The sequence below is a fragment of the Lytechinus pictus genome, chromosome 7 (assembly GCF_037042905.1).
Source record: "Lytechinus pictus isolate F3 Inbred chromosome 7, Lp3.0, whole genome shotgun sequence".
In the NCBI taxonomy this organism is placed as follows: domain Eukaryota; kingdom Metazoa; phylum Echinodermata; class Echinoidea; order Temnopleuroida; family Toxopneustidae; genus Lytechinus; species Lytechinus pictus.
This window is the reverse complement of record NC_087251.1, coordinates 42550029-42574776: the sequence shown is the minus strand read 5'-3', so window position 1 is coordinate 42574776 and position 24748 is coordinate 42550029. Positions and strand designations below refer to the sequence as shown.

General features: G+C 37.0%; 2 protein-coding genes across 5 annotated transcripts; one reads left to right on the top strand and one right to left on the bottom strand.

Annotated features, from left to right (window-relative positions):
* Nucleotides 1–2417: 2417 nt before the first annotated feature.
* LOC129265716 (barrier-to-autointegration factor A-like) lies at nucleotides 2418–10091 on the bottom strand. Of its 4 annotated transcripts, none has more exons than XM_064102736.1 (3): nucleotides 9812–10091; nucleotides 6968–7126; nucleotides 2418–5368 (listed from the first exon to the last, which is right to left on the bottom strand). In XM_064102736.1, the coding sequence occupies exons 2-3, from the start codon at nucleotides 7094–7096 to the stop codon at nucleotides 5222–5224; spliced, it is 276 nt and encodes a 91-aa protein (XP_063958806.1). In that variant the 5' UTR covers nucleotides 7097–7126; nucleotides 9812–10091; the 3' UTR covers nucleotides 2418–5221. The 4 variants fall into 4 exon arrangements, with proteins under 4 accessions (XP_063958806.1, XP_063958810.1, XP_063958808.1 ...); XM_064102740.1 differs by having other exon boundaries at nucleotides 9986–10062; XM_064102738.1 differs by having other exon boundaries at nucleotides 9842–10034.
* Nucleotides 10092–12836: 2745 nt separating this feature from the next.
* LOC129258002 (uncharacterized) lies at nucleotides 12837–13802 on the top strand. The gene has a single exon (XM_054896459.2). The coding sequence runs from the start codon at nucleotides 12837–12839 to the stop codon at nucleotides 13800–13802; it is 966 nt and encodes a 321-aa protein (XP_054752434.2).
* The last annotated feature ends 10946 nt before the right edge of the window (nucleotides 13803–24748 follow it).

The following is a 24748-nucleotide window of genomic DNA, read 5'->3' as shown; positions in this document are numbered from 1 at the left end:
CAGGCTTTAATACATATATCATGTCAATATGATAAAATTACAAATGCAATGGCTTGTAAAGAACATTATTTTAGTATTCATGGACCTAAGAAAAACCAATCAATAAAATACGGAGTTCCACAAGGATCAATCTTGGGCCCCTTGCTTTTTTGAATATATATTAATGATTGACTACTGTAAAGCCTTAGTTATCATTTGCATTATTTGCTGATGACAGAAACATAATTTGTTCACATAATAGCTTATAAACTTTAGTATCTACAATTAATCGTGAATTGCCAAAACTGTCTTTGTGGTTTAAGTGTAATAAGCTTTCACTTAATATATATAAAACAAACTTTATGTATGTTGAACATACAAATTCACATATTACTGAATTTCCTTACAATATAAGCACAGACAATATACCTTTAAAAAGAAAAAAAAGATACAAAATTAAGTGCTACAATAGATGACAATCTAAATTGGAACGAACACATACGTTGTATAACTTCGAAATGTAGTATTTCAAGAAACGTCGGTGTACTTTACAAAATGAAAAACATTATTCCACATAATACTACCCTCGTCACGCTGTACAATTTATTAACATTACCTTATATATCATAGTGCAATGTAGTTTGGGCAACCTGTGCAAAAACTAAAATTAATACAACATACTTATTAAGGGGAAAAACCATTAGAATTTGTACTAATTCGCAATATCTATCACTTACAAAACCAATTTTTCCATACGAAACTAAAGACACTAAACTCTAACAGTATTTGGCATAAAATTCCCTTCAAAGCTTACTGCTGATGTTCAGGTAAATAACATGCTTCTTCACCCTACACGTAACTCTTCAAATTTTCATTCAATCGATCCCAAATTGCTTATTGCACATAAATCCATAAGACACCACGGTCCCGATTTTTTTACCTCTCTACCAGAGTCTATAATGATGGTTTTCTCTTTATTAATTTAAAGGGATGGTCCAGGCTGGAGATATTACTATCTCAATAAATATAGTAAAATTCACAAAGCAAACTGCTGAAAATTTGGAGAAAATCGGATAATAAATAACAAAGTTATTGAATTTTAAAGATTTACATTATTCCGGTGAAACATTATTTTCTAGGCATGTCTTTATCAATATTCATTAGGTAGGCTGATAATGTCATATCCCCACTTGTTCTTTTCTAATTTCTATGAAATTAGGTGTATTAAAAATTTGTGAACCAAGAACTAAAACAATTGGATTGACAACTGATTAAGTGCATTAGTTATTTATTGCCACAACTTATTTCATCATAACAGTGACACATCATTTACACATGTATGAAAAGTGAAACATTTATGATTTCATGTAATAACATAAAAAAAGAAAGTGGGGATGTGACATCATCAGCCCACCAAATGAATATTAATGACGATATGCATATAACTGTTTTCACAGAATATTTATAAACTTTAGAATTCAATAACTTCTTTATTTGTTATCCGATTTTGATGAAATTTTCAGCAATTTGCTTTTTGAATTTTACTCGTTTTATTAAGATATAAATATTTTTAGCCCGGACACTCCCTTTAAGGCAAACGTTAAATCCATGTTATCATCAGAATATTTGAAGTAAATTTTCTGTGTCAGAATTTCAGTTTATCATTAAATCACTCTTCCTTTGATTTAATCATCACCAAATACTCCACCATGAACATCATCACCATCACTATCTCTATGGCATTCATCTTCATCATTGTCACCACCATCTTCATCCTTGATGAAAGCTTGAATTTGGCGTTTATTATTTTCGGCTCAATTTGGGGACCACAAAGTTCAAGATAAATTCGGCACCCCCTTAGTTTCATTACCATTATGGCGCCCCGAGTTTAAAATGGAATTGGTGCCCCCTTTACTAACAATTATTTTGGGTCCCATCATTATTTTGGGTCAATTTGGCGCCCCCTCATTTTCGGGTCAATGATTTAGCAAGCCTCCTCAAGTTTAAGACAATTATGCCCCCCCCCCAAAAAAAAAAAAACAGATTTTTTAAGATTAAGATTACACTGCCCCTATCTTATTATCCCCCCTCACTCTTTTTCGTTTCTTTCATATTTCTTCCCTTCTTTCACTCTTTTCCCCTTCTCTTGCCCCCCCCCCCCCCTTTATTGCGCCTTCCTTTCCCTTCCCTTTCTTCCCCTATTACCCCGGGGGGGGGGGTGGCCAAGAAAGCAGTGTCCTCTCTGTGTCACTAGTCAACAAGTTGCTTCATTTATCAGAGTAGAAAGTGCAAAACTGACATAAAACATTCATATGAAGATGATTCATAATTCTTTTAACTACATGTAATTCTCAATTTTGTCAGGGAGACACTTCAGAACAGTAACTTCACACAAAAAAGATATACAAGAATAACAAGTCGACAATAGATGAAACAAATTTAAATTCTAAAATGCATTTTTATTAAGCAATAAATACATATACAATCAGAATTGAATGATTAAAACAACTTTTAGAAAATTTGGACACTCTGTAACTCAAATTATGTGTATAAAGTAAGCTACAATATGGTGTAATGGAGTTTGGACAGACATCCTTCCATAAATTATTCTAATTTCAATTAGCAGGCTAGGTAATGGGAAGGTGTGCCATGGGAGTAATTAAACACTAATCAATATTCGATTATATGAACAAAAACAATGGTGTTATGTAATTAGGAAATGGGAGTCAATGTAAACAAGATCATAAATACATACATATCTGCCTTGATGGCTTGCATTATCATCAATCTAAAGAAAGTGACCAAAAGCAGAATGTATCTAAAAATGTACATTGCAAAACAATCTACAGATTTCCACGGTGTAACAAAAAAAATCAGTAAAATTATCCTTTAAAAAATGGAAATTGTATTACTTTGTACTTCATATGTTTTGTAAATAGTAATCGTGATTCTTAAAGTAAGTTCACCAGTCACCAGCAGCAATTGAATGGATGAATCAATTCAAAATCATGATAAAATAGATATTTTCTTGTGATCAATCAATTTCTTGTGATGCATTATGATCAATCAAAATCCCATATTATTGTGATGTCACGCAAGTCAAGGAGTAATACTGTAATAGTGTCAAAAGTACATTTTAATGAATGATACAAGTAGATGTAACCATTACAAAATGATGTAGCACATTTCAAAGTATGGGAATAATCACCTACACATAAAATTCATGAACTAAATAATATATGGAAGAGATACAATCTAGAATGTGTCATGGAAATACAAAAAATTGAGTTAAATTATTAAGAGGACAATATGAAACGCCAGTGTCTCTTTTTCAAAAAAATAAAGCCAGATAACAGATGACCAAAAAATGCACTATGAAGTATGAACACAATTTTTTTTAACACGACACATTAAAGTTCTCAAATATATGAAATTAATATAAGTGCTGGATATTGTTTAGAAATGTTATACCCTACATAGTACATAACATCATGATAAAATTGCACTAAATCTGAGCTTAACGTGTGTGTTTAGGGTAACTACTGATACAAAGGCTCATAACAGAAGGAATAAATGTATTACGCATTTCCCGTACAACCCATTAGATATTGTATTCTACAGATTTCAAACAGACCACAACCCAAATTGTGAATAAAAACTACACTATCATCATAGACTTCTACACTTTATACAACATATAGTCAACTTTACAAGAAGTTGGGTGGCACATTCTATATCATATGAATCTGAACACATCAAATAATCCTGCACTGTGGTCATGCTTAAAGGGATTTTTTTTTTCTATATGCTTAAAGGGATGCTCCAGGCTGGAGATATTCATATCTCAATAAACAGAGTAAAATTCACTGAGCAAAACGCTGAAAATTTGATCCAAATCAGATAACAAATAACAAAGTTATTGAATTTTAAAATTTGCATTATTCCGGTGAAACGGTTCTAGGCATGTCTCCATGAATATTCAATGAGCAAACTGATCATGTGATATCCCCACTTGTTCTTTTGTATTTTATTATATGAAATTAGGTTCATTCAAAATTTTTCTACCACGAACTAAAACAATTGGATTGACAACTGATTAAGTGCATTAGTTATTTATTGCTGCAATATAATGGAGACACATTATTTACACATGTATGAAAAAATGAAACAATTATGATTTTATGTAATAACATAAGAAAAAGGAAAGTGGGGATGTGACATCAGCCCACCTAATGATCATGATGACGTACTTATAACTGTTTTTACAAAATATTGCTGAATTTTAAATTTCAATAACTTCGATATTTGTTATCCGATTTTGATGAAATTTTCAGCATTTTGCTCTGTGAATTTTACTCTATTTATTTAGATATAGATAACTTCAGCCCGATGTTTCCCCATAAATCTTAATTTGCTACTCTTCAAAAAGTTGATACTTGGGACTCGTGTTTCATAAAATTGTTCGTAAAGTTACAATTTTTCATGTACCTGGAACATGTAAAGTCAGATACATTCTATCACTTAGCGCAAGAAAGGCTTCCACTTGAGCATAAAGGCATTCAATCATAACATGCAAATACTTTCATGAAAGAGCCCCCAAGTAAGATTGAAAATCAATGCAGTTTTCTTGATAATGTAAGCACCACACTTACATGTACTCCCAAGGGAGCAGAGAAAAAATGAGAATGTGCAATGAGTTGTGTCAGCAAGCCAAAACTCGAATGACCATGGTATTGATTTGGCAACTTACTGAAGAACTTTCCTTATTGATAAATAAAGTACTACATGATAGCAGGTTCATCTTTAAAAACAAAAACTTGCTCTTATGCCTGGGGATTTCAATGCCTACATATTAATTTGGTCAGGGTCTATTTTCATAAATTAAATGAAATCTGAAACATTGGATTTTGCAGTGAAGGAGGACTTCCCTAGGCTCTTTTTTATTATTATTTTCCAGGGATTTTTTTAGCATTTCAGGAGCAAAATCCTCCCGAAACTCATTGCAATTTTCCCCTAAAATGGGTACAGTAAATGAAATATTTGATGGTCAGTTATTAGTCATTATATCCATTGTTTTATCAAACTTTAATATCTTACCACACAAAGTGCCTCCTTTGAAAAATTAAAATTCCTGTGGTGGCGTCCCACAGTAGTTTGCTCCTTTTACATCATGCTGCTTTTATGTGCACCGGTTGGCCCCCTTTTAAGCTCTGATCCTAAAACATAAACTGGGTAAATGAGATCACAAAAAGGCATCGCACCAATCCTTCAAACAATTATAGCAATCTCCCGCCTGTTTCTTGTTGGCTCCTCCTTCGTCCTTCAGCCAATCAATGAATAGTTCTTCGTCTTTCTTTAGGACCAAGAACTGCCCAAGGATAACATAGGCCTGTAATGAAAGGGGAAGGAAAAGAGGGAAAGAAAAGGAGAGAGAAAGAGACAGTACAAGAAAGAGAGAGTGAAAGGGGGAAAATAAAAGGAATGAGGGAGAAAAAGATGGAAAAACCACAGAAGAGAGAAGTGGTGAATAAAGATGGTTATCATAAAGACAAAAAATCACTCAAAGTCATAGAAAATAACTATGTATGAAATGACAAGTACTGTGTGCGTGACACCCTAACAACATACTGATTTGATTTGAACAGAGAAAAAGGTCTTTCAGACATGATAAGGCTTGACAACATTTTTCATAGCTTTTTACACAGGGAGAAAAATCATCCCACCCATGCTTATGAAAGTGCCTCACAGCTCCAAATCGCAGAACTGTCCATAGCTGCAAAGAAAAACTCATGAGCCTGCATTCTAAACTTGAGTTGAATTCAAACTCTGGTCTAAAGTTGTTGTTAAACTATGGATAGCAAATTGTGACAGGTATCTCTTGCAGTCTAAGTTCAGTTTGTCAGCTCATTCGATACTCAAATCATACAATAAGAGACTGGAACAAATTATTTTTGAAATAGTTCTCTTTACCATTAAAAATGTGGAAAGTGTCAAGTAAAGATATGAAATAGATTTTGTAAATGCATTTACCGTATTCAATTTTTGGCTTCCCATAATTTTAACACAGAGTTAGACCTGACTTCAGATTATGGGCCATGGAGACATAATATATGATGCCATAGGTTAACCGATGTAACTATGTAATAATTATTTTTATGTTAATTTCTTAAAATAATTTTTAAAATTGTTGCCTTCCAACAAAAACTTATGTTTAGCTGCAACTCGTTATATCCTCATGACTTTGCTAACATGGGGCTTTGATACAGCGACCACATAATTAGAGAGCTCATTTCATTTTCTAAATTCTTTGAAAATTTCATTGGCAACACTTAGTGGTTTTGAATACATATTCTCTAATTATGTAACAGTGGTGCATTTCAGACCATTCCAAATTTACTTCACTACTGTACACTGTATTTCTGCATTGTTGTTAGCATGTTATCATACCAGTGGAAATTGACATTTAAAAAAATTAAAACTAGGTAAATCAATTAAACCTCAGTAACTTAATAATAAATATAGTAATAAGAACAAGAATGCAGCTGTTTGAATCGGGCATGAAACAGGCATGAACTAAGCTATTATTTCCATCAGTATGCATTTCTCATTATCAAACTTGGAATTGACTGTCAAGCACTGGTGTTACATTTCCTGCCCTTCTGATAATGCTTAAGGTTGTGATTTGGTTAGATCATGGAGATTTCCCTGGTCAGATCAGAGAATTTCCAAGTTAGATTCTCGATGGTTGAAGTGGGTTGATAAATTAGACAGTGCAGAATATACAGTAGAACTATGCTGCATGAAGACTGTGTTGTATTTTGTCATGTCTAAAGTTTCCATGTTTTGTATTCAAATAAAATAAAATAAATGTTACAAATCTGCAGTTAAAGTACATGTAACCAATACTGTGTCACTATTGCAGCACCTTCATTCTGTTTAAATTACCCTAGTCCCCATTCTTCTATAAAAATCACAAATTTATTGTTACCTTATCAAAGCCTTTCTCACTAAGTCTACCACCAATGGCAGGTCCGATGCCAGCCATTTCCTGCACCGATTTCTCTCCCATTGGCTCTGCCACAAAGTCTCTATGTTTCTGGGATGTTGATTGGGCCATGCTGCAATGTATTCACTACCAATCTGGTATCTAATGCAGGGGAAGATATATAAAAAAAAAATTTAAAGAAAAATCACTTAAGATAATTCCCAAAGGAGTGAGTCACATGGATGACTGGAAAGGAAAAATACTAAGCTAGCCTGGCAGGGTTGTAAATACTTGTAATAAACAAGTGGAGCACCTCTGGCAGTCTCACCTGCATCATGCGATCAATATAGCAGCAGTGCTGACTTTGAAAACTACTTTAAAATAATTATTCACAACCAGATCCATAAACTTTCAAAGTTAAATTGGTAATTCCACAAATACCCAAAACTTGGCCAGAGTTCATTGACCCTAAATAACCTTTGACCTTGGTCATGTGACCTGAAACCCGGGGGGGGGGGGCAGTTAAATATATTGCTGTACACACACGTGGCCAAATCATTTCCATATACCCCCTGAACAAGTTTTTCTGTGTGCAAAATAACCACCTAAACAAGTTTTTGTGGGCTTTATTTGCACATTTTGGCCCCTAAACAAGTTGTCGCCAGAATATGACCCCGGGGAAAAAGCTTGGGAAAAAAACATACCTTAAACACGTTTGGCTAGTCCTTAAAAAAAAACGTACCCTAAATACATTTGACCCTGCGATTGACCATTTACCAGTCTTTCAAAACTATCCCTTTTTTGAAAATCTGTGTTTTTGATACCCTTAACGAGTGCACGCGCAGCCCATGTCCAAAACTGAAAAAAAAAAACCCTTTAAACGCGTTTGTTTGGTCACGCGTGTGTACAGCAATATATTCGATTGGCCTCCCCTCAGGCAGGATATTCAGTAATACGACATTAACATCATAGCCAAGTTTAATGAAACTAGATCCATATACTTTTTAAGTTCTTCTTCTTCTTGTCAAGTACAGACTGCCATTGGCATATTATCGTACTAGTTGTGCTTGTCAAGTGCCCAGATGAATAGTGCAAGTAAAAATCTCTACAAAACTATGTGCGGCTAAAAACAGAAGAGGCCTTAACGAAGCCTCATTTGCTGCACCTCCTGCTTGAAAGACGCGAGGGAGGTGCTGTGGACTATCTTTGCTGGGAGCGAGTTCCATATTCTGATAGCATCAGGAAAGAATGTCTTTTGATATATTTGTGTTCTGGCATATGGGATTTGGAACTTATCAGGATTTCCACGTGTACATGGTCCAGTTGGTGGAATATTGATTTTGATATTGATTCCCCCAACATGGTCTAAGTTCATTGACCCTAAATACTTAAGTTAATACAAATGCCAACAACAGACAAATTTAAAAGAAGTACCGTATTGATATATTTTGGCAAAATAAGCACTTTGAGCTTCCATGACTCCTCACACAAGCTCATGAAGTAGTAATTTTCAGCAATATTAATCCTACAAATAGTACAAGAAGCGACCGGGAGTTACAGGCTCGCGCCTTCATCCCGTACCAGATGAGGATCATCATGATGATGAAATGACCTTTGAGTAGACCTTGTCTTTCGCTTGGCGAGTGGTGACAGCACGCAAATCGCGCAATTTGCATGCTGTCGCCAAGCGAAAGACAATGAAATCAAGATGGTGACGTTAACACGGTGGCAAGTTTTCAAGCATAACATTTTTCTCGTTTTTTGAATGAATTCTTGTTTAAAAATGAAATTGATATTGTAGAAATGTCCGAAATGAAGTTGTATCCCATCTACATGATTAAGGGCTAGAGTAACTGCATCTGTGCGCGGCAGGGGGTTGGTGTGCGGCCATTCAGCAGACTCAACAATATTCCACTGAAATCACCAACACACTCTAAACATGTACAGTACATATTCACTAACTCACTCCCACACTACAAAATCATCCGGCGACATGGGCAAAATCTCAAATAAAAAGTGAAATTTCCTTAAGTAAATCACCATATCTCGCATAAAAAAATATCACCGTCGGTTCATAGTTAAGAAACAAGGGGTATAAAAAAGTGGATTTTTCACGGTTTTCTCGATGTTCGTGGATTTTGAAAACATGTCCTCGCCCCTCGGTAAAAACTAGTACTTTCGCGAGCCGATGTCGGCCGCCATTTCTTTCCGGAAGTCAATGCTGAGATCGAAAAAATAATAAAAAACATGAAAAATACGACAACACCTCAAAATGTAGCGCCCTAAGGCCTAACTAAGTGCGGCTTTGTGTGTATGCTCGCTATTTTCACATGCGTTTGCAATGGAACTGCGCACTCAGCAACATTCGCGCGCCGTTTAGAGGTGAATTGCAGCTGCCTCACAGAGCTTGCGGGAGCGCCATAGGAATTGTACATCGGAAACCGCACTAGAGACAGGGTGGCCGCACACAGAAGAATGCTATCGCGGTCAGAAGTGGTGGTCAATCTTGACCACCACCGTCACACGATTGCTATCGGCCAATTTTTGCGATAAAAATAGTAAGTACCATCAGTCCTTTTTATATGATATGTAGGTCTATGGTATGGATTAAATTTGTGCAAAATAGTTACACTAGTTACAGGATGGAAAAACCCTAACCTAAGCATTGTTAACTTAAGCGGCCGCACACTGCGCCGGAACTCTTGATCTTTTAAAACTAAAAGGAAAGTAGAAATCTCGGGGGTGAAAGTTTCAGGTTTTTTGGTGGTACACGCAGATGAATGGGAAGGAATCCCTAGGGCCTAGCTCGGCGCTAGTGTAGTTTCGCACCTCCCCGTTTAATCTCACCCTAAATAATTCACAACCTAAAATACTTGCATCTGATCCTCCAAAGTCCAGTAGAAGTTGAATATTTGCCGTTTTGACACTTTTTTTTACAAAGTTTTACACCTATTTCGGAATCACTCGGTCGCTTGAAGCTCAGCGCTGCACATAAGCAGTCGGTACGCGTACAGTACGTACCACCTAGTGAAGTGCAAGAAGAGCGAGTTTTTCTATGGTATCTTCAAAAAGATTTTTCCCCCTCTTTCAGCTTGCACCAAGTATTACGGTAGTGGTTGTGCAGAGTGGTTGATGTTTGTTGTGTGAAGGTGTGTGTGGGGTGTGCGTGTGTGTGCTTGTTTGAATGAAATAAGAAATGTGAAAAATGTGAATACACGTAGATTTAGCGATGAAATAAGAAATAATAATGTAGAGCCTTGTTTTGAACTCTAGGTCAGAGAACTTTCCTTCAGTTTACAATTGTATGCTATGTTGATTTCATGCTAGTAGATTACATTTTTCAATTTTTCACATGCCGTACCATCTCCATCCATACCACCTGGGACATGCAATGTACATTTCATCCTTTTGTTTGCATGCGCATACACTCACTACATGCAGGGAGGTGATCATATTACGTGTATGTCATTACTCTCAGTCTCGCACACTAACTGCACCTGATATCCGTTTAGGTTTACCCTTCGTATAACTTTGATGATTTCTGATTGGTTCCTTATACTCATCCATGCTTATGTTCATCTATGATTGGTTGATTATATACAAATGAATATTTATGTTTGTGCAGTCGGATGGAAAAACAATAAAAAGTGGCAGAGAGTGCCAAGGCCCTGGGAACAATTTTTTTTTCACCGGGGTGCTGAGATTAATATACATGTATATCAAGGGCGGATCCAGGATTTGTGAAGGGGGGGGAGGTGGCGGAGACCAGCTTCCCTACCTGTTGAGAAACGTGGGCATGAATCAGTACTTGAGCGTAAAGAGGTCGCAACCAGCCGCTCAAGAGCTGATGAGCGGGTGGGGGGGGGGGGGTGGTAAGCATAAAAAAAATAATTTTTAACCGTCATTTCGTAATGTTTTCTGCAAAAGTGACCAATTAGAAATTCTGTCAGTAGGGGAGGGCAGGGTGGGAAAACAATTTTTTTTAAATTAGTAATGATTTTTTTTTAAGGGGGGTCCAGCGGGTTTTTAAGGTCTAAAAAAGGGACTTGGGCGCAGCCGCGGCCGATTCGGCCCCCTCTAAACAGCCTGAACTCCTCAAATCATCCTGAAAGGGGGAGGGGGCGCGGCCGAATCGCCCCCCCCCCCTGGATCCGCCCCTGTATATATATACAACACATTTTGCAGGGGGTTGCTGTGCATCCCCTGAAAAATCTGCAGCACCCCTATCACCCCCGCTTCCAAGGGCCCTGGAGAGAGTCATGTGCTCAGAGAGACGTTTGACCTTATAGGTTTATTTAATATATAATGTTCTATGTACACTACATGCCAAGTTTCAGAACAGTTTGTCGCTCCATGTCTGAGAACACCCCCCCCCCCCGAAAATAAAAACCAAACAAACATCACTCTGCCTTTTTAGGGTTAAATCTTTTTATAATTTGAACAAAATGTGTCGAGATATAGTTTACTTTGATCATGCATGTGGGGGGGGGGGGGCGGCATTTTCCAAATTTTACCTAAGGGCGCCCAAAATCTGGTCGGGCCCCCAGGGGTATAAAATACTGGATACGCGCATGGGGGTGGGGGTGGGTCATCTCAAAGAATCCCCAAAATGTAGCTCCGATATGTATCGACCCTTACTCCCTGCAGATAACCTGGAAACCATGCCCCTAATTCCCCTCCCCCTGTCGTGAAAGCACATTATTTCCTTCAATTTTTATACATTTTACTTTGGTATTCTACTTGTGAGGGGGTCCAAAAGGGGCACTTCATAATATTATATTACTATGTGAGGTAGCGTAGAGACCGAGTGAGACATTTTACATTTTGGTATATAGAAAGTTTGCATTTTGGGCACAGCTCTTTACAGATCGTTATAGTACAACATTATTACATTCTAGTGCCTATATTACTTTTTATATCTTTGGAAAGGACCCACTGAAGCTAAGAAGGAAAAAAATGCTTTGCTCCCACCGATAAAGCTACTATCTTCGCCCTCACCCCCCCCCCCCCCAACCTTGTGCACGGTAAAATTGTTTCTACATAGTACCTAAAAACTTTGCATGATAGAACTATAGAAGAATTTGCATTGTTGTAAAAAATATAGATATATATGATGCGACCGTATATAAATTGTAAGTCAGTGAAAAAGGAGTGAAAATCACTTTTAATTATCAATTATATAGGAACATTTTTATTTTGCTTCAGATAGGGAAAAGATAACCCTTAGCGCGGAATTTGCTCTGAAAAACCCTTTTCTCTTAAATGAGCGATTTTGATACCCTTAAAGGGATCCTGCCCGAAAAAATGCCACTTATTCCGCGTATTTGTGCACGCGCGTGGTTACAGCGTTGTATATAGAGTGGCCCCCAGGGGCGTGAGAATGAAGCGGGATACCTTTTGATTGCGGCAAAAATGTTATCATCAGAGAAACTCCAAAGATGAATGATCCTGCCCGAAAAAATGCCACTTATTCCGCGTATTTGTGCACGCGCGTGGTTACAGCGTTGTATATAGAGTGGCCCCCAGGAGCGTGAGAATGAAGCGGGATACCTTTTGATTGCGGCAAAAATGTTATCATCAGAGAAACTCCAAAGATGAATGATCCTGCCCGAAAAAATGCCACTTATTCCGCGTATTTGTGCACGCGCGTGGTTACAGCGTTGTATATAGAGTGGCCCCCAGGGGCGTGAGAATGAAGCGGGATACCTTTTGATTGCGGCAAAAATGTTATCATCAGAGAAACTCCAAAGATGAATGATAAAAATGACCCCCCCCCCCCCCACTTCCAAATAAAAACCCTCGAGAAAACCCAGTGTCAGATCAGTCGTTGACCAAACATCTTTGGCGTCAAAACTCGAGTTGAATTTTTATCATGGCTGCTGCTCAGCCTCAGGGCGGCAATTTGCCTGACCAGGCAGAGTTTGAGGGAATCAGTCTGACCGAGATTGGTCATAGATTCAAATATGACATCGACGGCATGGTTCTCTGGTGCCGAAACCATGGACTTCTTGCAACACATATGGACTGTCCTACCTGCGGTCGTCCATGTCGGGAAGGGGCATATAACAGGGCCGTTGATGGCATCACATGGCGTTGCGCAAATCCCTGTCGGAAGACGGTGAACATCAGAAAGGACAGCTTCTTTGAAAGGAGCCATCTTCAACTCTGGCAGATAGTTGCCCTTTCCTACGTATGGTCAACCAACTGCGGTCGTGCTCGAGGGCTGCCTCAGGACATCATCATGAAGGAAGTTGGAGTCTCGAACAAAACGACGGTGGACTGGATGCAGTTTTTTCGCGACATCTGCGTCCAGTACTTCCAAAACCACCAGCAGCAGATCGGGGGTCCGGGTGTCCTAGTTGAGATTGATGAGTCTCTTTTTGCGAGAAGGAAAAACAACGTAGGACGCGCCCGACCAGAAAAGTGGGTCCTCGGTGGCTACGAACCTGCCCGCAAGATAGGCTTTCTGGTCGAAGTCCAGCAGCGGGACGCGGCTACCCTGCTGCCCATCATCCAACAATGGGTGGCACCCGGCAGCATTATCTGGACCGATATGTGGAGAGCATACAACAACCTACCAAACTTGCCGGGACAATACCAACACGGGGTGGTAAACCACACACTCAACTTCGTTGATCCGAACACCGGTGTGACTACCAACAGAGTCGAGTCAATGTGGCAGAGAGCGAAGGCGAAGTTCAAGGCACAACAAGGTCCAACCAACAGAGCCATGATAGGCGACTACCTTTGTGAGTTCATGTGGTCACAGCGCTTTTCGGCAAGTCCACTCTTTCATTTGTGGACACAGATTGCCACAGACTTGTACCCCGTCAATTAACTTTATCTTACATGCTCGTCTTCCTATTTAATCATTTTTATTTTATTTTTTACTATTATTGATATTGCCAGTTATGATTTTCCAAATACCAATATTTTGTTATTACTTTTTTAGTATCATTATGACAATAATTATTGACATTGTTATTAGGTGATCCGCAGTTCATTCTGCGAAGTACTTGATCAGTTTTAATTTTGATATCAGCTTCAGAAAGGACACGAGTTGTAGACATAATTTCATGTATCATTTTTAAGGGTCGGGCATTACAACATGTTTTCGGTTAAAGTTTGCTCAATGTAATTAGTTACGTATCATTTTTTAAAAACCTATGTTTATGTTACAGTATACGTCTTAAAGTTACATATTGTTTTCTTCATGACATGATCTATATTTTTTTTCTTCTATTAGAACCATCTGTATAATTCCTTCCAGCATATTGTTGCTCAAAGTTTATATATTCCTTCCATGAAGGTTCATCAATAATATATATTTTCTAAAATCAATGAGACAAATATATTTTGTGTTATTTTGTCTTTTGTTTGCAGTCATTATTTCATTTAAACGTTTGATTTGCAATATTTGTAGATGTGTGCTGATCACTGATGAATGTGTTTGTTTTGTGAGTGTAAATGTATTAGCGGCTACGATTGAAATGTGAATTTCGAAAGTGTATGTTTAGAAGACAGAATGATTGCAGTGGCGTAGACACGTCCTCAGACCTGGGGGGGGGGGGGGATGATGATGTCGCACATACACAAACACACCTTTACATCCACACATACAGAAGCATATAACTTCCCTTTCTTTTTAAGTATCTTTCTTTCTTTCCTATCTATCTTTCTCTTTCTTTCCTTCCTATCCATCTTTTCTTTCTCTTTCTTTCCTTCCTATCCATCTTTTCTTTCTTTCTATTTTAATAAACCCCTCTCTTCTTTTTCCTTATTTTTCTTTCTTTTTCTTTCTTTCTAATCACTCTCTCTCTATTCTTTCTTCCTTTCCATTTTATCTTTTTATCTTTTTTCTCTTCCCTTGTCAAATTTATCTTTCTTCTTTTTCTATCTATATATCTTTTCGTTCTTTCCTTTTAAGGCTATTTTCTATTTTGTAAATCTATTGTTTTATTTTTTTCTCTCTTTAGTGCCATCTTTGTATTTACATTTTTTTACTCTTTCCCCCGTCCTTTCTCCTTATTCTTTCCCTGTCTTTTTTCCTCTCTTTGTCACTTCTCTCTCTCTCCCGCCTCTCTCTCTCCGCCCCCTCTCTCCTCTATTTCTTTCTCTTTATTTTTTTAATATACCAAAGGCCCTAATAAACATTTTGTTTTCGTGTGTTTTTTAATTATTGTAAAGGATTACTTTGATGGTTTATGCGTTTTGGGTTCACTACATAGGTGTTATACTTTGGAGACGAATAAAAATTAGTCCAACAACTCTCTAGCTCAGGTTGCAACGGCTATGTGGCCTCTCTCTCTCTCCCTCTCTGAGCATATGACTCTCTCCAGGGCCCTGGGAAGCGGGGGTGATGGGGGTGCTGCAGATTTTTCAGGGGATGCACAGCAACCCCCTGCAAAATGCGTTGTTATATATATATATATATATATATATATATATATATATATATATATATATATATATATATATATATATATATATATACAGGGGCGGATCGGGGGGGGGGGCGAATCGGCCGCGATTCGCCCCCTCCCCCTTTCAGGCTGATTTGAGGAGTTCAGGCTGTTAAGAGGGGGGCCGAATCGGCCGCGGCTGCGCCCAAGTCCCTTTTTAGACCTTAAAAACCCGCTGGACCCCCTTTAAAAAAAATCATTACCAATTTTTAAAAAATTGTTTTCCCACCCTGCCCTCCCCCACAGAATTTCTAATTGGTCACTTTTGCAGAAAACATTACGAACTGACGGTTAAAATTTTTTTTTAATGCTTACCACGCCCCCCCCCCCCACCCGCTCATCAGCTCTTGAGCGGCTGTTTGTGACATCTTTACGCTCAAGTACTGATTCATGCCCACGTTTCTCAACAGGTAGGGAAGCTGGTCTCCGCCACCCCCCCCCCCCTTCACAAATCCTGGATCCGCCCTTCATATACATGTATATTAATCTCAGCACCCCGGTGAAAAAAAATTGTTCCCAGGGCCTTGGCACTCTCTGCCACTTTTTATTGTTTTTCCATCCGACTGCACAAACATAAATATTCATTTGTATATAATCAACCAATCATAGATGAACATAAGCATGGATGAGTATAAGGAACCAATCAGAAATCATCAAAGTTATACGAAGGGTAAACCTAAATGGATATCAGGTGCAGTTAGTGTGCGAGACTGAGAGTAATGACATACACGTATATGACCACCTCCCTGCATGTAGTGAGTGTATGCATGGGCGGAAATCCCAAGGGGGAAAGGGGGGGGGGGACACAATATCAAATGTCCCCCCTACTATTTTTTGTCTTTTATGATGGTAAGAAATACATCATTCTAAATCGAAATAAAACATGTATTTTGGGACGAGTTTAGACGAGATGACCGTACTGTGGGGATGATAACCTTTTTTTTTGCTTGTCAAATTTTCCCGCCCCTTGTCCCCATAGGCGGATCCAGGGGGGCCGAGGCCCCCCCCCCCCCCTATTGGCGGAGCAAAACAAGAAAAAAAGGGAAAGAAAAAAGGAAAAAAGGAGGGAAAAGAGAGGAGAAAAGGAAGAGAAGGACGACGAATGCATAAAATAAGATGAGGGGAAGACTTGGAAAATAAAAAGAATCTTTCGTGCCACTATATAAAATTTTCGCTCGCGCTTCGCGCTCGCATTGCCTGTTAGGTGATTTACATATCTTGTTCAATATGGAGCTCAAATATCAGGTTTGGGAGTCAATATACAAAACATATTTCACCTCGGAAATCGAACTTTCATTATTTTGTGTGATTTACAAATTTATTTTTAAAAAGTGCTCTGTAAAAATGTCAGTTATATGGTCTGAATAATTTTATCAACATTTGCTGCTTGCGCTGCGTGCTCGCAAATTTTGATTTATCAGGTACCTATTATTTTCGTGTATTCCATAAAGTTTTCAAAATATCCCTTTTCAGGTCTGATTGCCAAGACGTATCAGCTAGCTGGCTGCACGCTCGCATTTCGATTGGCGAGTTATATAAATGTTTCAATATAGATTATACAACAAACTACTTAAAATCCCCTTTTCATGACAGTTTATAAAAAATTCTAGCTCGTGATTTGCGCTCGCATTAATGGTTAAAAATATATTAACTGATGCATCCTATTCATGATTACAAAGGTGAAATGTCCAGTTTTTATGCCATAATATCATCAGATTTCGCGTTCTCATTAGGCATTAATAAATATGATATTAATTTAATAATTAAATTGTCACTTTTGTTTCATCTCGCGCTTAGCAAGAGGAATAGGAAGATAGTCATCATTTTCATGACATGTCGTAAGGATGTCCCGGTCCTATGTCAAAACTCAAAGTAATAATAATGAAAATTTTAGCTCTTTTTTAAAGTTCGATCCATATCCACCTTCAGGGGCGGAAATCTCTCCCAAAAGGTAGGGGGGACACAGGGGCGGATCCAGCCTTCGCCAATAGGGGGGGGGGGGCGGTAATTTGTTTCAGCCATATTTTCCCCGATTGGCAGCTCGAAGATGATTTTTGTTTGTTTCTTTGAAGGGGTAGTCCTCATTAGTCACTTCTTAGCTTTATTCTTATAAATAAATATATAATATCATAATCCTTATTTATATGATGCGAGCGCGAACCGCGAGCTAATTTTTTTTTGAAATGTTATGTATTTTTTTCCTAAAATTTGAACTGATTCTGGGCAATGTTTGTTATCCTAAAAAGATGTGTATGCAACTTAATAATTACTACAAACGCAAAGCGCGAGCAGAAATGAACTGATGGAAAAGATACCTGTTAAAGTAGCATTTAACAATCAAATAATGCGAGCGCAAAGCGCGAGCTGATTTTTTTTGGACTTGTTCACCTAAAGAATGGAAATTCTAAGCACTTTTTGTAACTCAAGCAGAATAGGTATATAAGTAATCAATTAATGCGAGCGCGTAGCGCGAGCGGAAAATTTCGAGATTTAGTCCTATAATATTTACTGAACGAGACACTCTATTCATGTTTTGTATATCCTGAAAAGGGTGAGTATTAATAATGCGAGCGCGAAGCGCGATCTGAATTTTTTTGGACATGTTCACAATTTTTATATACGTTTTGAACTGGTACCTGTTGAAAAGGTACCTGTTAAGGATTGCTTGCACTTACCATGAAGGCGTTACATATTTCAACGATCAAAAAATGCGAGCGCGCGAAATCTGATGATATAATGGCATAAAAACTGGACATTTCACTTTTGTGATTATGAATAGGATGCATCAGTTAATATATTTTTAACCATTAATGCGAGCGCAAATCGCGAGCTAAAATTTTTTATAAACTGTCATGAAAAGGGGATTTTAAGTAGTTTGTTGTATAATCTATATTGAAACATTTATATAACTCGCCAATCGAAATGCGAGCGTGCAGCCCGCTAGCTGATACGTCTTGGCAATCAGACCTGAAAAGGGATATTTTGAAAACTTTATGGAATACACGAAAATAATAGGTACCTGATAAATCAAAATTTGCGAGCGCAGCGCAAGTTCAGACCATAAAACTGACATTTTTACAGAGCACTTTTTAAAAACCAAAATTTGACAAGCAAAAAAAAAGGTTATCATCGCCAAAGTAAGGTCATCTCGTCCCAAAATACATGTTTTATTTCGATTTATAATGATGTATTTCTTACCATCATAAAAGACCAAAAATAGTAGGGGGACATTTTATATTGTGTCCCCTCTACTATTTTGAGTAGGGGAGACACGTCCCCCCTGTCCCCCCCCCCCCCTGGGATTTCCGCCCATGAGTGTATGCGCATGCAAACAAAAGGATGAAATGTACATTGCATGTCCCAGGTGGTATGGATGGAGATGGTACGGCATGTGAAAAATTGAAAAATGTAATCTACTAGCATGAAATCAACATAGCATACAATTGTAAACTGAAGGAAAGTTCTCTGACCTAGAGTTCAAAACAAGGCTCTACATTATTATTTCTTATTTCATCGCTAAATCTACGTGTATTCACATTTTTCACATTTCTTATTTCATTCAAACAAGCACACACACGCACACCCCACACACACCTTCACACAACAAACATCAACCACTCTGCACAACCACTACCGTAATACTTGGTGCAAGCTGAAAGAGGGGGAAAAATCTTTTTGAAGATACCATAGAAAAACTCGCTCTTCTTGCACTTCACTAGGTGGTACGTACTGTACGCGTACCGACTGCTTATGTGCAGCGCTGAGCTTCAAGCGACCGAGTGATTCCGAAATAGGTGTAAAACTTTGTAAAAAAAAGTGTCAAAACGGCAAATATTCAACTTCTACTGGACTTTGGAGGATCAGATGCAAGTATTTTAGGTTGTGAATTATTTAGGGTGAGATTAAACGGGGAGGTGCGAAACTACACTAGCGCCCCTAGCTCCGTGGCCGAGAGTAAGCATACGTTACTCGTTAGTAAATCTAAATGATTTTTTCCTGGCAACATGCATGCAGTAGTGATGCACAAGTCAATATTATTACTGTAGCCTTTTAACCATGAAAAAGTAGAATAACCATGAACAAGGCCAACTTGACCATGACACTGGCCCTGCCCCTGGCCAGGAGCTAGGAATCCTTGGACTCAGATGAGGAGGAGGGTGGTTTCATTTCATTCAACTCAACTCAAGTCTCGAGAAACCACTACAGACAGCATGGGCAACTAACTTGAAAGTGTACGTCTGGGACCGAGCTGACTCGCGCAGAGTCGATGTCGAATTTTCCAATCAAGAATCTGTCATCATCATGGTCATGGAAAGTAATAAAAATTGTTAAAATGTATACAATCGGCATCGATTAGATTCCCTACTTTTCTTTGAATACGATTAATTAACAAACCTGATCCTGAAGAAGGTTAATGTAGAGTTTAGCAAAGATGAATTAGGGAACTTCCTCCTCCCGCGTTTTCTTTGAAACTTGTCATTGATTTGTTGTGCATTGCAGGCATCTTGCAACCAACCAACGTAGAGGGCAGCAATATACGGCCGACAAAACGGTCATACACTTCTGTGTCTTTTCCACACTGTAAAAAACGCTGTTTAAAATTTTAAGTACGTTGTTTAGCCCGTCAATCTAACAAATATTGTTTAAAATTTTTAAACAAGTTGTTTAAAAGGTTTTAACAGTTTCAAAAAAAGTTAAAACAAATTGGATTTGTTGGAATGACGGGGTTAAAGAACAAGACAAGTCCACCCCAACAAAAAGTTGATTTAAAGAAAAAGAGATAAATAAATGCAACAAGCATAACACTGAAAATTTCATCAAAATCGGAAGTAAAATACGAAAGTTATGACATTCTAAAGTTTCGCTTGATAAAAAAAAACAGTTATATGCACATCTTGTTCAGTATGCAAATGAGGAGACTGGTGACGTCATCCACTCACTATTTCTTTTGTATTCTGAAATATTCTAATTTTTTCCTCATTGTCAAGTGAAACAACTCCCTGAACATGTAGAATTAGCAAGGTTCTATAATTTATGTCTCTGTCAATTTGGTCCTTCTTGTCAAATCTGTAAAAAATTAAATATTGTATAATTCAAGCAATAAAAATCAAAGAAATAGTGAGCCTGAGGGACATCATCGACTGTCTCATTTGCATGTCACTGAGTGTGCATATAATTTTTTGGTGAAAAATACTCGAAACTTCGAAATGTCACAACTTTCGTATTTTACATCCGACTTTGATGAAATTTTTAGCGCTTATGCTAGCTGTTTTCTTTTTTCTATATCGATTCAAATCAACGCTTTCAGGGGTGGACATCGGAACATTAATTTGTGGCATTGTCCAGAAGATTCATTATTCCGAATATACAGTGCGTATCAATAAAAAGTTTACACTCTGAAAAAGTCTTGGGAATTGAAAAATATACAACATGGGGATATTTTTTTCACATATATTCTTGGGTCTCATCTATCAAATGAAAGTAAAAATGTCGACAGAGTGATGAGCACACGTCCATCAGTTCTGTAAAGATCGCAGAAATCGGTTTGCGCAGATATGCTCATTTTCACGCTGTGTCAAGGAAATAAGGCGAAAACAAACGGACCGTGCGGTACATTTTCTCATACATTTCGCATTTTTAGCAAAATGAAATAAAACAGATAAATTCAAACATTTTATAACAATAACTTTGCCACCCATACTAACATTTCAACTGGGGGTAAGCATAACCTTTACCCTTTTTGTGCCGTCTGGATCTGAAGACATAACTGAATGTAAACAAAAGTTTATTTCAGACATCTCCAGTCTTTCTCATCCATTCACTATTAGCTCCCAACAATATATGTCAACATTTTTCGATAATATCGTCATTTGATCAATGTTTAATCGTGGGAAAAGCTTCAGGATATTACAAATATATAATTCTACTGCAATATTTTCTAAGTGTAAACTGTTTTGATACGCACTGTATATTTTTTAATTCAAACTTTCGTCTTTCCAAGAATGAAACGAGGTTCGTTATTCCGAAGGTCCGTTAGTCTGAAATTGAAATAAGGTTCGTCATTCGCTTTAAGTAACGGTACCATCTTACATCCATAATTTTGGTAAAATCAAACAAGCGATAAAAATCACCTTAATAATTCGACATAAATATATATTTAATAGTGGCTTCCAAAACAACAAAGGTAAGGTTCAAGGGCTTCAGAATGTTATCAAACAACAAAGAGGCAAGCAGCCTCTAGACATTTCTATTTGGGGCTGTCACCCCCCCCCCCCCCCCGATGTTCGGTCTTTTTTTTTCATGTTAATATTCTTCATCAGTCGGCTCGCACGCTCGTCGGTGAGAAGGGAGAAGGCCGGGGGGGGGGGGGAATAAAAGAGGGTGGTAGAAGAAGGAAAAGAACCTGCTGCATATTATGTCTCGCAGTATATGCACATCGAGATCTAGAAATTAAGAAAACAGAAAATCAGAAACAAAGCGATATAAAAAGGGCAAAAAAGAGAAGAAATAAATGTCATAATCATTTTTATGATTATCATTATAGTTATTGTTTCATTATAGTGTTATAATAATAATAATCATTATTGTTGTTGTTATTATTATTATTATTATCACCATCATCATCATGATCATTTTTATTATTGCTATTGTATTCATTATCATATAATATTTTCGTTTTATTGTTATGAAAGGTGTAATCCGGGCTTAAAAATAATTACATACAGTATATATCTAAATAAGTAGAGAAAAAAATCACAATGCAAAAATGCTTAAAATTTCATAATAATCGGATAATCTGACAAGTTATTGAATTTTAAAGTTCAGCACTATTTTGTGAAAACAATTATATGCACGTCGTCGTGAATATTTATTATGTCATGTATGTGGGCTGATGCATGTCGATCATGTCTCCACTTTTCTTTTTCTCAAAGGACAAGTCTACCCCAACAAAATTTTAATTTGAATAAATAAAGGGAAATATGCAACAACCACAAACACTGAACATTTTATCTAAATCGCCGGGATGTGAAATAAGAAAGTTGTGCCATTTTAAGTTTCGCTTAATTTCACAAAACAGTTATATGCACACCCTGGACGGTATGCAAATTAGGGAAGTGATGACATCACTCACTCCCGCACTCGATCACTATAGTATTTCTTTTGTATTTTATAATACAAAATACGAAATATATTTCAATCCTATTCCTCCATGAAACGTGGAATACAATTATTTAAACATTTTGTGGTTCAGTCAAGTTGGCCATTACTGCCAAATCTGTAAAAAAATGAAATATTGTATAATTTAAACAGTAAAAACAAAAGAAACAGTGAGTGAGGGACATCATTGACTCTATTATTTGCATAGCACTAAGTGGTGCATATAATTGTTTTGTGAAAATTTCTTATTTCACATGCAATTTGGATGAAAGTTTTTAATGCTAGGTTTTATGATTTTTCTTTATCAATACAAACCAGCATTTTTATGGGATGGACTTGACCTTTAAATATTACATGAAATCATAACTATTTCACATTTTATACATGTGTGTTTGATAATCTCCCTTATATAATAATGAGTTGCAGACTTGCAGTAATAAATATCTAATGCAATAAATCTATGGTCAATCAATTTTTTTAATTATTGGAGGACAAAATTTGAAGAAAAGAAACACAATATAATGTAATAAAATACAAAAGAACAATGGGGATATGACATCATCAGATTTCTCACTGCAAATATTTTTATAACTTTGTTATTCCTTGTCCGATTTTGATAAGGGTTTCAGTGTTTTGTTTGTCTGTTTTTTCTTTATCTGTTCGAATCACATTATTTTCAGCCTGGAGTACCCTTTAATCCACTGGCTGATCCGCGGGAGGGGGGCAAAGCCGGCCTCAATCCGGCCTATAGCGATACAAGAAACTGAAACCAGAAGAAAGAATGTGTCCTCTATGCAAGTCTGGTGTAGAGGATGAACTTCACTTCCTTGACACCTGCTCATGTTTAAATGATCCCAGCATGGAGCTATTAAACATGATCCCAGGCTGGAATTATATTCTAAATTACATGACATACTACCCGATTTCCAAAGCTTAAACAACAAAGAGAAATTTAAACTAATGATGTCAAACTCCAAAATAGAGTTAAACGTAATTTAGTGCAATGTGTGATAACGCCTTGAGCACATAATTAATGTGGATTTGGCGCTTTAGAAATACTCTTTATTATTTATTATTATTTATTTATAAACGTCTGGAGCTTTTAGAAAATAATAAGTAATGACTTCATAATCACCCTTAACCATATTTGTTTTTCACCTGAATAGGGATAAGAGATAAAAACTAAACCTTTAGATTTTGCTGTTAGTCTGGTAAAGGCTTAGTTGTCATTATTGTTATTATGTTACTTTTCTCTCCAAGCTTCCTACGGTGTCACTATAATGAAATTATGCTACGTCATTGTTGTTCCTCTTCAAATATTCATCAGCAAATCTTAGTTATTTTGAATTATTATACCATTTGAGCGTCAACCAGTATTATAAACGATTTAACTACGATATTTCTGTTTATTTCCGAGTCTTAAAATTGAAAAACATTTTTCCTTTGCAACCTTTATTTTATTTAGGGATGTGATGGGGCTCCTGCCCCGCACTGCAGACTCTCACTCCTCCCACCCGTGATAATTATCATCCTTTTGATAGGCTGTTTTATTAAAATATATTTAATTTGATTTGAGCTTAGTATAATTTACATATTTAAAAATCGTGCCAAAAAAACCATATAATTTTACCTATGCTATAAGAGGTCAATTATTGATTTGAATACGTATCGAATATGTTTTAGGGTTCAACATGAAAATTGTTAACCATAATTTTTCAAGAATGTGACCTCAGTATTTTTAATGTTTCTATAACTGCTATCTGTAAGGGGCCCTCTATATTTCTCTCTCTATATCTCTCTCTCTGCATTTCGTATTTATATTTATTTATATATTTGTATATTTGATTTGTAACTTTGTGTCTCACTGTAATTGTCAATATAAGCAACATAAGTGTTTGTTTGTAAAATTGAGAATGATCGATCCATTATGTGTGGATTTTGATCAATAAATTTTGAAACTTGAAACTTGAACTATCCAACTGACATTGGGAGCGATCTTGCATGTAGGCCTGTAATATAATATGGGTTTTGGTGCCGTATATTTCAATTTACATACAAGGCAATAAAGTCATGAAATCGAAGCACTGCATGGCATCCGGAAATACAAGACACGGTATATAGGCCCCCTGTTGCGCAATGTTAGATACAGGACTCCGCCCACTTC